The 13,833-nt window shown below is 56.4% G+C and overlaps 7 protein-coding genes across 7 annotated transcripts in view; 4 read left to right on the top strand and 3 right to left on the bottom strand.

Moving 5' to 3' along the window:
* The window catches only part of VDBG_08310 (SNAP-25), a gene marked incomplete at both ends in the record, with an annotated part of 750 nt that extends 289 nt beyond the window's left edge, over nt 1-461 (top strand). Inside the window, one exon of the mRNA XM_003001219.1 lies at nt 23-461. Coding sequence (XP_003001265.1) covers nt 23-461 — 439 coding nt within the window. The remainder of the gene's footprint in view (nt 1-22) is intronic.
* A 2,070-nt stretch (nt 462-2,531) lies between these two features.
* VDBG_08309 (nitrogen assimilation transcription factor nit-4) lies at nt 2,532-5,094 on the bottom strand (the record flags this gene model as incomplete). The annotated part of the gene is made up of 7 exons (XM_003001218.1): nt 2,532-2,990; nt 3,062-3,161; nt 3,302-3,514; nt 3,835-3,967; nt 4,036-4,760; nt 4,834-4,901; nt 4,999-5,094. The coding sequence occupies 7 exons, from the start codon at nt 5,092-5,094 to the stop codon at nt 2,532-2,534; spliced, it is 1,794 nt and encodes a 597-aa protein (XP_003001264.1).
* Nucleotides 5,095-5,459: 365 nt separating this feature from the next.
* Nucleotides 5,460-6,603, bottom strand: VDBG_08308 (aliphatic nitrilase; the record flags this gene model as incomplete). Its single annotated transcript, XM_003001217.1, has 4 exons — nt 5,460-5,802; nt 5,937-6,130; nt 6,197-6,374; nt 6,446-6,603. 4 exons carry the CDS (start codon nt 6,601-6,603, stop codon nt 5,460-5,462), a joined length of 873 nt encoding a protein of 290 aa, XP_003001263.1.
* A 735-nt stretch (nt 6,604-7,338) lies between these two features.
* On the top strand, nt 7,339-8,418 carry VDBG_08307 (phenylacetaldoxime dehydratase; the record flags this gene model as incomplete). The annotated part of the gene is made up of 1 exon (XM_003001216.1): nt 7,339-8,418. The coding sequence occupies one exon, from the start codon at nt 7,339-7,341 to the stop codon at nt 8,416-8,418; it is 1,080 nt and encodes a 359-aa protein (XP_003001262.1).
* A 211-nt stretch (nt 8,419-8,629) lies between these two features.
* Nucleotides 8,630-9,154, bottom strand: VDBG_08306 (oxidoreductase; the record flags this gene model as incomplete). The annotated part of the gene is made up of 1 exon (XM_003001215.1): nt 8,630-9,154. The coding sequence occupies one exon, from the start codon at nt 9,152-9,154 to the stop codon at nt 8,630-8,632; it is 525 nt and encodes a 174-aa protein (XP_003001261.1).
* Nucleotides 9,155-10,394: 1,240 nt separating this feature from the next.
* Nucleotides 10,395-11,123, top strand: VDBG_08305 (conserved hypothetical protein; the record flags this gene model as incomplete). Its single annotated transcript, XM_003001214.1, has 1 exon — nt 10,395-11,123. One exon carries the CDS (start codon nt 10,395-10,397, stop codon nt 11,121-11,123), a length of 729 nt encoding a protein of 242 aa, XP_003001260.1.
* A 580-nt stretch (nt 11,124-11,703) lies between these two features.
* On the top strand, nt 11,704-13,511 carry VDBG_08304 (transport Sec1b; the record flags this gene model as incomplete). Its single annotated transcript, XM_003001213.1, has 4 exons — nt 11,704-11,740; nt 11,796-12,005; nt 12,081-12,427; nt 12,489-13,511. 4 exons carry the CDS (start codon nt 11,704-11,706, stop codon nt 13,509-13,511), a joined length of 1,617 nt encoding a protein of 538 aa, XP_003001259.1.
* Between the last annotated feature and the right edge of the window lie 322 nt (nt 13,512-13,833).

Here is a 13,833-nt window from a genome sequence, read left to right as displayed (position 1 = left end):
TCCTCGTCATCGCCGACGCCAGCCTGGGCCGCCGCATCCCCTTTGGCTTCCTCTTCGAGATCCGGCGCCGCTTCCTCGAGCGCCTGACACCTGAGACGACCGACTACGCCGATCTTCCCAACTACGGCGCCGCATCCTTCAATGGCGAGCTCAAGAGCCTCATGGTCGAGTACGGCACCACGTCCGGCGGCAAGGACGACGCCATCAACAACGTCCAGCGCGAGATCGACGATGTCAGGGGCATCATGACGCGCAACATTGAGGGGCTGCTCGAGCGCGGCGAGCGCATCGACCTCCTCGTCGACAAGACCGATCGTCTGGGCGGAAGCGCGCGCGAGTTCCGCGTTCGCAGCCGGGGTCTTAAGAGAAAGATGTGGTGGAAGAACGTGAAGCTCATGGCGCTGCTGGCGCTGGTCATCATCCTCATCCTGTCGGTCATAGTGATTGCCGTGCGGGGGTAAAACGGGAAGCTCGAGGAGGCGGACTGTTTTTTTTTTGGGGCAAAGCCATTTGGACTTTGGCAGCATGGCGATGGCACGCTGAGTGTGTGTTTGTTTCGCGCTTGTAACATGCTACACTACCCTGGCCTCGTCGGCTCAATTGGCCTAACGAGCGTCGTTCTTTTCTTTTGTCAAAGGCGCACTTTTCGACGGAAATCGAGTACCCCCAATTGTCCTTGTAGTCTCTCACAGACCTGCGCTCATAGCTCCTATCTTCAGTAGCGCATAACATCCCAGGCTGCACATGGTGATCGGAGCACTAACTATCGAGCATACTTTTTTTTTCACGAAAATTGGCGGTGTTGGAAAGCGCCACAGGGAATAGTTCTGACCGCTACGTATTGTTGCCAGTACAAGATGGGTATATACCAAAGTTTCATATGCTGCTTAGTCCAGATCTTGCTTGAAAGATTCCTTGCCCGTTGTCATCATCACCATTGACCATCCGATGAATGCCTTGGTTGGCTGAAGTAGCTCAAGCTCGCAAACGCCCACTCCTTGGAATCAAGAAACTGATGCCAATGACTTTGACCTTGATGTCGAATGACTCAAGACTGTGTCCAAGCAGGTGGCAAGGACTTGTTCCAGGTGGGAGCAAATCATCCCGTCTCATTGCGCACTCCTGCAAAGATTACGCTTCTTGCACGCTGGGATATATGATGAATGCGAAAGGCCGAAAGCGCAAGAGGGTTGATGCCGTAAATTCCGCCATTCTCATCGCTGGGGGGGCTTCTGGGGCTAGAACGCTCCGTACATCCCGAAGTGAGATCTTCCTGGATTTCCTAAAGCTTCGGTACAGCATCGCTGTCAGCCCTCCCCGAGTCGCGATAGATGTACCCTTGTGCGACAGGGCTGAAACTGCCCACACCTCCGAGAACGGTGGGCGGTCTTCGCAGCCTTTCCGAGAAGAAGACGGGGTGGCAGGTGGCAGGGTTGGGCTGCGGCGTGTGTCGCTCCCAGGCGGTCTGCAGCGAAGGCAGCGGTTGGGCCTGTGGCTTGACCGTGTTCATTTTGATGAGACGCGAGTGAAGCAAGCGCGGAGTTGCTTGTGATGGGCCAAGTGAACGATGCGATGATATAGATTTGTGACAGCTGCTTCCTGGATGCGAGGCAGAGAATAGTCAAGGTTGGTACATAGAGAGAGCAGTGCCGAGGTCTGGCTCTCTTCGTCCCGGGCTTGTGTCGTCATTTCCGTAATGGTTCATCGCCAGAAGTGGGGCTTGTAACGCTTGGCCATCTCAAATTCAACCTCTCCGATGGTAAATAGTTGTTGAAGACGATGGTTGGTTGCATCCTTGTTCAAGGCTTGGGTTCCTCTATCAAATCTGTTTTTCTATTTCGAATAAAAAAGTAGATTCTAGTATCTGCATGCTACTGTTTGATTCCTAAGTCGTTGTCCTCAAGCTGTGGTGTCACATGCTCTCGGGATTCTCACTAAATCAAGCTCGAAAACATCTCTTCAACAGAACTTGCAAATAATTTCAAAATCAGGTTCCTTTTCTTCTTCATACCCTCACACAGTGTCTGAGAGTGTCTGAGACCACTTGTTCCTCGCTCTCCTAGTCTTCGTCGTGGCACTCGGCGCGAAGGATCGGAAAGCCAAGTCTCGACATGGACTGAAACTTCTTAAGAGCAGTCTTCAGAGATAAAAGCGATAACAGTTCCAATAAAAGAAAAAGAAAGAAATTATTATTCTGCAAGGTGAATTACTCAAAGCTTGACTTATCCCTCCAACAAACCTCACGCACCAAAGCAAAGGACCCGCGAAACATTAGGCGTTGCGCCTTGGGCTTTGTTTCAGGACGGACCTTTGCAAGATGTATTGTCTGCTTCTTTAAAACAATGTAAATTTCATGAATCGCACCATGACCCTTTTAAGTGTACATTTTCACGAGAGCAAGTGTGACTCTCGCCTTAAGGCCGTAAGATAATGATACTATAGTACTTCGTACTTCAATCTTCTTATTGAGGCCTGCGTCTCAAGTACAATGAAGAACATTTCTGTCGTTTGGTATTTGCACTTTGCATGTTTTACATTTCGTAACCTATTTCGGCCAGCCATTCCCTCACGAGACCATCCGTGAATGGATCCGAGGTGCAAGCATCGTACGTAAAAGGCGTCTCGACCAGGCCGGCGCTGCTCCCTGGGCCCGCCAACTCTGGAGGCATCCCGGGCCCAGGTCTCCTTCTTGCTGCGTCATCTATCGTGGGTACACCATGCCCACCAGTGTTTACGCTGGGGGACTCGGTGCACGACTGTAACTGGGTCAAGTCCTCGCAGTGATACCATTCCGAGGCCAGCAACTGTATGGCCCGGATTGCGCGGCCGCTCCACATACACCATGGAACCCGAAGATCTTCGAGGGCGTCGACACATGTCTGTAGGTGTCTGATTGCCTGTTGTCTTGCTGGGCTTGACGGCCGAGCGTCGATGAGGTGGATCACAGCAGCGGAGAAACATAGATGAACGGCTGCGATGGGAATGCGGCGCTTCATATCGTGTCAGTCTCATCGAGGGTCCCCCTCTTCATGGGGTGCCACAGGTGGTGCAGATAACATACCAGAGTATAATGCTGCTTGTATTGTCGAAGCAGTCTTGTGATTTCTGTCGCGGAATGTCTACACGCTGCTGCATGCTCGTTGTCTCCGCCCCCGTGAGTGCTGTGGCAGGCTCATGGTCTACAGTATTGTCACTGGCTCTTCGTATAGTTCTGTTTCGTCTTTGCATAAGAGGCCTGTGAAGGAGGATTAGATGTGCATGATACTGCACGCTGTGCATACGCGTCAGCATTTTGCCTTACCACGACGAGTCGTTCCACTTGTCGCCGAGACAAATAGACAGCATTTGGTGGACCCACTGATAAAGACAAACATGAGGCAGCATGGGCGTTTGCGTTGAAGCAGTCAGCCGGAGGTACGTGGGCAACGCTCCGTAATGTGACCTCAACTCCACGTCTGCCTTCGTAACGATGGCCTCCATTTCATGGGACGAAAGCTTGCTATTTGGAGCATAACTGGAACACGTCAGACATGCAAGCGTGCGTTTGAGTGTGGCTCGTACATGGCGTCCATTGCCTCGCAGGCAATCGTCATTGTGTCCGAGAGATGAGAAGCATTTGATGGAATGCGAGAGTGAACACCTAAGGATGAAAGACCAGCGGACGAAGTGTATGGAGGCACCCAGGGTGTGTATTCCTCGTCACCGTCAGTCCTGAGCTTGGAGCAGGTGATACTCATTTTGGGGGTACTGCTAGGACGCCCCAGACCGAGGGCGAAGAGTCTGGATGATCAGCGAAGGTACTCAACAAAGCGAGCCGAAGGAGAGCAGACTCACTTGTCTACCACATAGCACCCCCACCATGTGACCTTTCTCGCCTCAACCTCCTCTGGGGACATGGGCGTTCTGGACGTCCAATTGGACAGATCAACATGGAGGCCGAGATTGTGGGCCATTCTCGTGGCATTGCCTTTTACATATTATCAGTCCTTGTGATTGTCGTCTCGCCGTGCTATATAAGTCACTCGCGCAACATACCTGCGTATAGCCAGCCGAGAGCTTCCTTGCCATCCGACATGATGCGAAGCGCCAAGATGCACGCGGCCTGGACCGTAGTGATGGTTGGCGCCTCGCTTTCATAAAGAAGCAGAATCTTGGCTTGGTCGCAAAAGGCGTCACCAGCCGTGCTTGGATCATCCGGTATCGAACGCAGTTCGGCTCGATCCGAATATCTAGCGGCAATAGCGAAGATGGAGGACAGCAGAAGAGGAGAACAGTGTCGGCCATCATCCTCACCTCTAAAGCTCTTCATGAAAGCGCCCTTGTGGATCACGTAGTTCCAAGGATTCTGCCACTGCCAGTAGAGCTCTAGGAGGTGCTGCTGAAGCTCAACGGGGATGGCGACGTGTTTGTCGAGCTGCGCAGCGGCAGCTAAGCCCTGTCTTTGCATTTTCAAAGACGGCTCCAGAGAGGCCACATCATCGGCATGCTTTTTGAGGAGATTGTATGAGCTTTGTGACCCGAAGTAATGGAGTTGGCCGTCGTCTGCGACGTTGAGGCGTCCCACTAGGGCAGTGATGTTGGAAAGGGGGTCCTCTCCATCTTCGTTGGGCGCAGTGAGATCCGACTGGACGTCTGTGGTGTCGTTGATGATGTCACAAGATGGAACTTCGGCAGTTGCTCGAGACTCGGCTGCTGCTAGCTGCTCTTCGAGGTGACGTATCCTCGCTTGCAGCGATTCAACAAACTTCTTGCTCGGAGGTCTGGAAGATGGGTCGAACATAAACCTGTCAGCACACCAGATGAGGAGTACGATCTCCTGGGCGGCACACGGACCTGCGCTTGTTCTCCTCGTGCGCAAAATTACACTCAGTCCTATTCCGCTGACAGAAGCCGCAGACTGACTGTACGCCGTCGCACTTCATCCGCGCTGGGGTCAGCGAAAGACCTTTGCCAGGTACTTGAAGGCATCTTGGGTATCTCCGGCTGCTGGCGCCTTACTCGAATGTGCTTGCTTCGGCAAGTGAGACATGCGAGCGAAACCCGTTGCCTCTTTTTCTCGTCGCTTAGCTGAGACGAAGCTGGAGCCCTCGCCATCGGGTCATGAGGATCAGCTCAACAACCACATGTGAAGCATACGATGAACGAACATGATGTTGACAGCGCGAGGAATCAATCACGACTCCGCACAGTTGAACCTGCCGCAGCGACCCGTCATGTTATACTGACTGCCCATCAAGAGACACTAATGTGGGTTGGATTATTGTACTAGGCTAGTTTTGACGGCAGCGCTGAGGGGCAATCAAGACGAGGCCAATCGGCCGATCCGCTTATCAAGACCCTGGACTAGGCTTGTCCCTGCTGGAAAGCTTGGATTTGGCATCCCGATCAGCACCACCCCTCACTCGAACGAACATGACAGGTCCGCCCGGACCGGCTATCAGGACGACTCTTTGAGATCCTCAAGGGTCCGCCGCGTAGTGAACGGGCCTGGCGGGGTACTTGTTGACACGGAGGCTCAACTGGTCAGGCCGGCAGTAGTGCCCAACGATGTCCAGGTTCTGCTTCGCCTTGGTCTTCTCCGCGAGATCAACGTCGGCGTACAGGATGCCCTCCTCGCCAGGCGGCAGACGCTTCGCAAGCTCCTGGCCCCAAGGTGAATAGATCATGCTGAAGCCGCCGCCGTCGCCCTGCTGGACGGCGCTGGCGTAGTCGAACTTGTCGATCCGGCAGCGCTTCTTTGATTCCTCGCGAACAATCTGCGTGCTCACCATGACGAAGCAAGTGCCTCTCGAGGGCGACAATCTGTGAGAACCGCAGACACATCTCGTCCGTAATATGAGCCGGCCAGGCGGGACTTCTGCTCGCCGTTCGGCAGAAGGGGTTGCGGCCAAATCGGCGGCCAGCTGGACACGTGCAGATCAACATTCTGCTCATACTCATAGTACCGCAAGAGAGTCTGGGTGTGCTCCCAGCAGTTGAGGCCACCAATGTTGACGTCAGGGAAAGTCGTGCTGGGCGCGACTGTTTGAAGCGACTCGCCTTGCCCATCGCCCCAATAGGCGCGCTCGACGTGAGTGGGCTTAATCTTGCGGCGGTGGTGAACGATAACGCCGTTCTCGTCAATGAAAGACTGGATCAAACTATAAGCTTCTGGGCCTCCTGCACGACTATATTATATGCACCGGCTGTAGCATACCTGGGCAATGTAAAGCGTGCCCTTGAAGCGCTCGCTGTATCCGAGCACGACGAAAGCGCCGGCTTCTTTGACCGCAGCACAGATGCGCCTCATCTCGTCCGAGTCCTTGACGAGAGAGTTGTGGAAGTATTCATCCATAAACGCAGCATTGTCCGTGGGAGACTGAGCCCAGATGCTCCTTTGCCATGACAGGTCAGTAAAGCTCAATAAAATACCTAGAGGCCATAGTGATGCGTTGTTTGGACTCACCAAGGGTAACCGGGAATGAAGACCTCGGGAAAGCCAATGACATTGGCACCCTGTTGGGCCGCCTCTTGTATAAGTGCGATGGACTTGTTCACGCCACCTTCGAGATCGTTCCACGCAGGTTCGGCCTGGATAGCGGCAATCTTGAGCTTGGGGGCCATTGTGCTGGGAGAATGAGGGTTTGATGTTGTGGGTTTGGGTTCTGATGTCTATGATGGCAAGTCATGGTATTTTCAGTTGGGACTGACAGCGAAAGACTGTCCTTTTTTACTTTGCAGAATCCTAATAGGACCACGAAATTCTTCAGAACATTGCTTTGACTCTATCCCATTGCTGTTTGCCGCATCTTCGGACAAGCATTACCCTGCCCTTGACACCAGGCACACCCGGGATGGAAATACCCTATCCTCTCATGCGCCCTCTCTCAACCCGTATGGTCCTGTTTTGAGACACCGGACCGCCGGATCGGTTTGAGACAGGATGATGACCCAGAGATGAGCGGTGCGAGGTCTCATCGTCTATCGGTCATGCAGCACTGATGATGTGCCGGGTATTGACTACCCTATCCGACCCCATGATCTGCACCCCAGGATTGCGGGGGACGGCGTCCCAGCCCAAGAGCTACGTCCGGGTGAGCACTACCCTGATCAACAATAGTGTGTTTCCCGACTCAATCGAGTCCAAGATAACCGTGACGTCGCATCGGCACTTTCAAAAAGTCGTCGCGACACTGGCGTATCGTGACGCTGCTCGCTTGCTGTGATCATGGCTGTCAAGTTGGGTGTCTGGGGTGTGGCGAAGGGCAAAGTACATATGATAGCAAGAACCTTCATTTTGCAGTAAGAAATCGACAACAGGGCTCTATTTCGTATCACACTCCTTAACTGGCACTCAACATGAAGGTCGAATCTGCAATCCCTGAATGGCTTGTGAGGGAACGTACGATTCCCCCCAACATGCCCACCAACTTTGACCCTCCTTTTGAACTCTACACCTCCCGGTTCCCCAGGACCACCAAAGACCTCGTTTTGGCTGTTGTTGGTGCACAATACCCATCGGCGTCGCGAAATGATGGGAACGCCATCAAGGCTGTTTCATCGTTCATCGACCTGAGCAGTCCGCGTTCACGTCCCGGCTTCCACGAAGTCGCCGCGGTTACGGATAACCAGGGACACTTCAACATTGCTGTCTTGCTCTACTGGAAGAGCAAGGCAAACTACGACGAGTGGCTCGCCACAAGCGGCTTCGGCCGGTGGTGGGACGAGTTGACACCAGGCACCGACCAGCATGGCTGGTTCCTGGAAGTCTTCTACCCGACCATTGACCGTTTCGAAACCGTCATCACCACAGAGGTCCCTCAAGGGGCAGCTAACCTGCGCGAGACGATGAGCGGCCCGATCCAGGAGCACGTCTACTGGGGCAGCATGCGTGATCGGTTCCCCATTTCACAAACAGATGCCCTCGTCGGCGAGACAAGCCACATCCATCCACGAAACGAGACGCCCGCCCCTCCATCTGCCACCGGACGCCGCGTTGTGCCGGGGAAGAAGAATCTCGTCGTCATCCGCTCCGGACAGGACTGGTCCGTCGCCGCGCCTGAGGAGCGGCAACTGTATCTGGACACGATGCACACTGTGCTGGTCAAGGGGATGGACTTTCTCCGCGACCAAGGCGACCAAGTCGGTTGCTTCAGCTGTCGGTTCATGGAGATTGTCGATCCCGTGACGCAGACGGGCGGCACGGATCAGACCTTTGGGCTGGCGTACTTTGACAGCCTGGCATCGCTTGAGAAATGGAGCAAAGAGCACCGCACCCATCTCGAGATATTTGCCGGGTTTTCCAAATATGCCAAAAAGCTTGGGGATAGCATGAGCCTGCGGCTGTTCCACGAGGTGTTGGTACTCGAGCCGGAGCAGCAACGTTTTGAGTACATTGATTGCCATGAGGGAACAGGCATGTTGACTGCTGGGAGTTGACGCTGACTCTGGGAAACGTCACTCGGCATGATTTGAACGAGTTTGAATAACGTAGAGTGATGTTCTTTTGTATAAAGTACACCTGTGGTCTATCCACTATCTATGCATCTTGCGTGAGCCATTGCAGAAAAGATACCAGCTCCTCAACCTACCATGGATCCATCTATTCTGTACATACCTAATAATGCTGATGGCACTGCGTTGAGCCGAATCAGCTGTCCGCTTTTTTGGACTTCTTCTTGCCCTTGGGCTTTTCGTCGACACCGCTCTTTTTCTGTTTGGCTTTTTGCGCCTCCTTTCCCTTCTTGATGCTGCTGACTAGCTCTTCGATCTCCTTCTCCTTCTCCGCCTCCTCCTCCCTCTTGCCCTTGTCCTCCGCCTGCTTCTTGTTCCTCGCCCTCACAATGGCGGCGTCCTTCTCCGCCTTTTCGATCAGCTTGTCGCTCTCTTCCCAGAGCTGCTTGGCCGCCGCCTCGTCATGCACGTCCTTCCGGGCAAAGTCGACCTCCCGACACTCCTTGATCAGCTTGCCACCGGGGCCCCGACGCATGCCCGATTCCATGACAGCGTGCAGGATGGACTGGGCGCCCTGCTCGGGGCTCTTGAGGAGCAGCCACGGCAGGAGGTAGGTGGCGAGGTAGACGAAGAGGCCCCAGAGGGTACCGCGCGTGAGCCAGCGGCGCATGCCCGGCGTGCGCGTGAGGCCGGGGTCGACAAAGATGACGCGCGAGTTCATGGGCAGGCCCGTCGGGCCCGCCTTTGTTAGGCCGTCGGAGGTTGCTTCCTGGGAAAGGCGAGGCCCAAAGGTTCGTCAAGCGCCCAGCTTTGCTCCCGCTTGGTAGGGCGGCCGCCCGTCCGTCCCAGCTTCTTTGTCGTCGAGGGGCCCGCGGACAGGGGGCGGCCGAGGCCGATGTAGGGAGGGGGCCACGGTGACCGAAGACGACGGCGAACGTTCGGCGGTTCAAAAGGGCTGGGGCGCGGAGGGGCAGGGGTCTCAGGATGCCCGAAGCAGGTGAAAGTTTGGCGAGGTAGGTGTGACATCCCACGTTCTTGCTCGATGCCTTCGTTCGGTCACCTGGCGGGGGTTTGGCGGGCGGGGGGTAAAGGGTGGCGGCGCAACAAGGGAGGATCCATTGTTCGAGGCGGCGCGGCGGCGCGTTGTCGATCCATTTCGTAGCAACTGGCGGATGCTGTGGAGCGAGGAGAGGTCGACCTGCTCGGCGTAGACCATGTGGTTCTTGGTTCTGCTCGCGCACGTCGTTGATGTACTCGACGAGGAAGGGGTCGGAGACGGGGGCGTGGGTGAGGAGGACGACCCTGGGCGCCGCGCTTGGCGAGGTCGAGGACGGTGGCGGCGCCTATTCCCGAGGTTCCGCCCGTGACCATGACGACGCGGCCGTGCATCTTGAGCTCGGAGGTGTTGCTGGCGCCATTGGACCACACCTTGACGAGGAAGAGGGCGAAGAGGGTGGCGGCGGTCTTGACGATGAGCCAGATGTTGTCGCGGACCCAGGTGGGTGGGCCTTCCCGGAGGAAGTGGAAGACGAGGTCGATCGCCATAGTCTGATGGGTCGGGACTGGACGCGCTGGATTTACGGTATCATGGCGAAAAGGGAGGGGGATGTCGGTAGGCCTCTTGACGATGTGGCAGGCATGTATGTGGTGGAAGCTCAAGGTCGGCAGTCGAACGAATTCAGTCAGGGGCAGGGGGGCGCGGAAGGGCGGCGGCATGGTGGGGCGAGGCTGCTGGATCTTGCAGGGGCCGGGGTGCTGACGTTCAGCGCCAAGTGCCTACCTAGCTTGCCTGGTACTGGTGGGTATGCTGACACCACTAACAAGGGAAGGCTGCGGTATTGGTCTGGTGGCCAACTCAGACTCAACATCATCGCCATCTCGCCCTGCATCTCATCCATCACCGCTTGTTGCTTCGTGTGCCCGGCTGCCCGGCTCCATCGGCCGTCAGGATCGGGTCCGAGATGAACGCGGCCGTCAGGGATCCAGAAAATGAGGAGCACGACGACGACGACGAGTATGAGGTGCCCCTACACCATAAGAAGCCGTTCGGCTCTGGCATCAGGCGACAACGCATCGAGTTTGTCAAGGCGTCTGACGCAGATGTGTCGACGATACAGGACACGAGGCCAGAGAATTCGGGCGCCTCCATCAGTAACCTCTACATGAGCCTGGTACTGCCCGATGAAAAGAAGCCACAGACGACGTCTGCGCCACAACCAGCAAACTGTGCCGTGTGTCATGTACCGCTGGTAGAAGACGAGCCAACTGAGCCACTGGACGAGGCGGCAGACGGCAAAGCTGCTACCGCCAGACGGAAACATGAGGCATCCATCGCCCACCAGGTCTGCGTGGCACACTCACATCCTCCATCTGCTCTCGACAGGGCGAGGATGGGCCTCACCTATCTGTCGTCACACGGCTGGGACCCAGATGCCCGGAAAGGCTTAGGCAGCGAAGGCCAGGGTATACAGTATCCTTTGAAGACAAAGCCCAAGGACGACAAGCTCGGGCTCGGCCTCGCCGTGCCAAAGGACTTCAAAGGCAGGGTGGAGAAGAAGAAGAAGCAGCCTGTGACGCTTGACGCCAAGAAGAGCAGGCAAAAGGCCGAGGCAGACAGGAAGAAGGGGGAGAAGCTCAGGGAAATGTTCTACGGCAGCGAGGATGTGCAGAGGTATCTAGGGTCAGGTTGAGGGCGGTAGACTTTGAGATACCTACCCATGAGTCAGTACCCTGTTGCTGTAAGGTGCCTGCACTGCTGTGCTTGATGTGCTGGCACTGCTGTGATTGCGGTGTCTGCATTGCTGTGCTTCCGGGCCGTCGGTGTGCTCCGTGGATCGCCCAAATTCAATACCCGTTAGCCGCATATCGAGGGGTCGGTGGGGCGCATAGACGTGCCCCACCACGGCTGCGACCCGCACAGCTCTCACGCTGCTCCCGCCTGCCCACAGTTGAAACCCCGCCAGCCAGCCAAACCCGACCCAAGATGGAACCGTGCCAGAACCGGGACCTGTGGGCTTGGACTGCTAACACCTGGAACCTGAACTCCCACTGGAGCATTCACAGTGGTGACGCCCTCTGGAGGTAACGGGAACCTCGATTCCACCACGCTCGCTGGCCTGCTACCTACCGCCTCTCGCTCTCTCCCCTCCGACGCTACCTTGCTTCTTTCTGTGCACCCGCTACAGCGACAAAGCATTCGAGCCACGCAGCCTACCTGATCATCTCCCTCCACGGGGCTCTCGTGACGCACGAGGCTAGAGGCAAGCTACCATGGGCGGCCCTTCCATCATCCAGGAGCAGCGTGATCGTGAGTGCACCGCTTCTCCGACGGCCTGGGAGCAGAAGCCTAACCATTCGCCCAGTCTTGCTCAGCACCATCAAGAACATCACGCGAGGCGACGTAAGCCATCAAGCCCTTTCCTCACCCAACCTCCACGCTCCAGACACGACAAGATGCAAGACTGACCGAGACGATCCTGTGCAGTGGAAGGTCCTCGTCGTGGACGAGAGCGCGAACAAGCTGATTGAAAATGTCGCTACCGAAGATGACGTCCTCAACCTCAACGTTGCCAGTATGCGACCGAACCCGACCTCGCCCGCCTCCCTCCCCCCCCCATAGCCATAGCTAGCCTAACGCCCCTGAACAGACATTGAGCATATCGAGAAGAAGAGGGAGATGAACCCCACCATGGACGCCATTTACATCCTCTCGCCCAAACCCCACGTCATCGAATGCCTGCTTGCCGACCTGGACCGACGAAGATACCAGAATGCGTTCCTTGTGTGGACCGGCGTCGTCGACCCACGTCTGCGGCGCCGCATCGACGAGTCGCCTGGGAAGCGCATGATCCGTTGCTTCGAAACCCTTGCGATCGACTTCTTCCCCCGCGAGTCGAACCTGGCCACCTTCAGGGATCCCTGGAGCTTCCCGATCCTGTACAACCCGGAATGCAACGACCTCATCCGGGAACACTTGCAGGGGTTGGCGCAAAAGGTAGGGTCTGGCGAGAGAGCAGACGTCCTTCGGCGCACTGTCGCTAACGGGTAGATTTCAGATCCTCGGCGTCTGTGTGACGCTCGGAGAATACCCCAGAGTCCGGTACTACAAACCCGCGAATGCCATGCACGAGGCCAGCGTTCTGTGTGAGCATCTTGCGCGCATGGTGCAGGAGGAGCTCGACACGTATGCGAACTGGAACCAAGACTACCCGCCACAGACGAACAGACCGGCGAGCACCCTCATCATCACAGACCGGTCCATGGACATCACAGCCCCTCTCGTTCACGAGTTCACCTACCAAGCCATGGCGCACGACTTGCTGCCCATCCGCGAGGGTGAGAAGATCATGTACCACACCGTCACCGACAAGGGCACGCCCGACGAGGCCGAAATTGACTACGAGATTACAGACAAGGACAAGGTCTGGACAGACTACCGGCATCAGCATATGAAAGACACCATTGGGCGGATGACGGTCGACTTTAAGAAGTTCCTCGAGGCGAATCCTGCCTTTGTCAACGAGCAGACAGGGCCTGGCAGTGTCAACAACTTGCGCGACATGCTGGGCGGCATGAAAGAGTTCGCCGCGCAGAAGGAATCATTCTCGCTGCATATGAGCATGGCGCAGGATGCTATGAACCTTTTCCAACAGTACAAGCTCCCCGACGTGGCTTCTGTGGAGCAGAGCCTGGCGACAGGCATGGACGAGGACAACCGGCGGCCGAAGAACATACTCGAGTCTGTCGTGCGATTATTGGATGACCAGGCCATTACACCTAGCGATCGACTGCGACTCATCATACTGTACATCCTCTACCGCGAAGGTGTCATTGAGAACGACATTACTCTGCTGCTCGAGCATGCCAAGCTGCCCAGGGACGAAGCAGTTGTCGTGAAAAACCTTGCCCATCTGGGCGGCCGCGTCTTGCACAATCTGAAGGAGGCTCGCCGTGCGCACCCCCCCGCATTCCCCAAGAACACGAAGCCGCCCGAGGTCACGAGGATACGCCCTGTCTCGCTTCGAGCCCGCCCTGCAGTCAGTCCTAGAAGACGTCGTGCGTGGCCTTGTCAGCGGTGACTTGTTCCCTTATATGAAGCCGCCCATGGACCCCAACGAAGACCTCATCGCCGCGCAGGGGGGGTCGCTCCGGTTCCCGCCGTCCCAACTGGGCCGCGTCGGGCCGGAAAACTCCCGAAAACCGGCACCCCCCCCCTCGTCTTCCTTGCGGGCGGCGCCACCTTCAGCGAGAACAGCGTGTGTTACGATATCGGCGCCGCGCGGTCGAGGGATATTTTCCTGCCGCCATCGCACATGCTGAGCCCCAACCTATTCATCCGTCAGCTCCGCGATCTCGACAAGGCCTGGGGGCGCCTCGACCTCCCCGCCGACAGGCCCAAGC

The sequence above is a fragment of the Verticillium alfalfae genome, genomic scaffold (assembly GCF_000150825.1).
Source record: "Verticillium alfalfae VaMs.102 supercont1.12 genomic scaffold, whole genome shotgun sequence".
In the NCBI taxonomy this organism is placed as follows: Eukaryota; Fungi; Ascomycota; class Sordariomycetes; order Glomerellales; family Plectosphaerellaceae; genus Verticillium; species Verticillium alfalfae.
The sequence above is the reverse complement of the archived record's forward strand: the minus strand, read 5'-3'. Positions and strand labels throughout refer to the sequence as shown.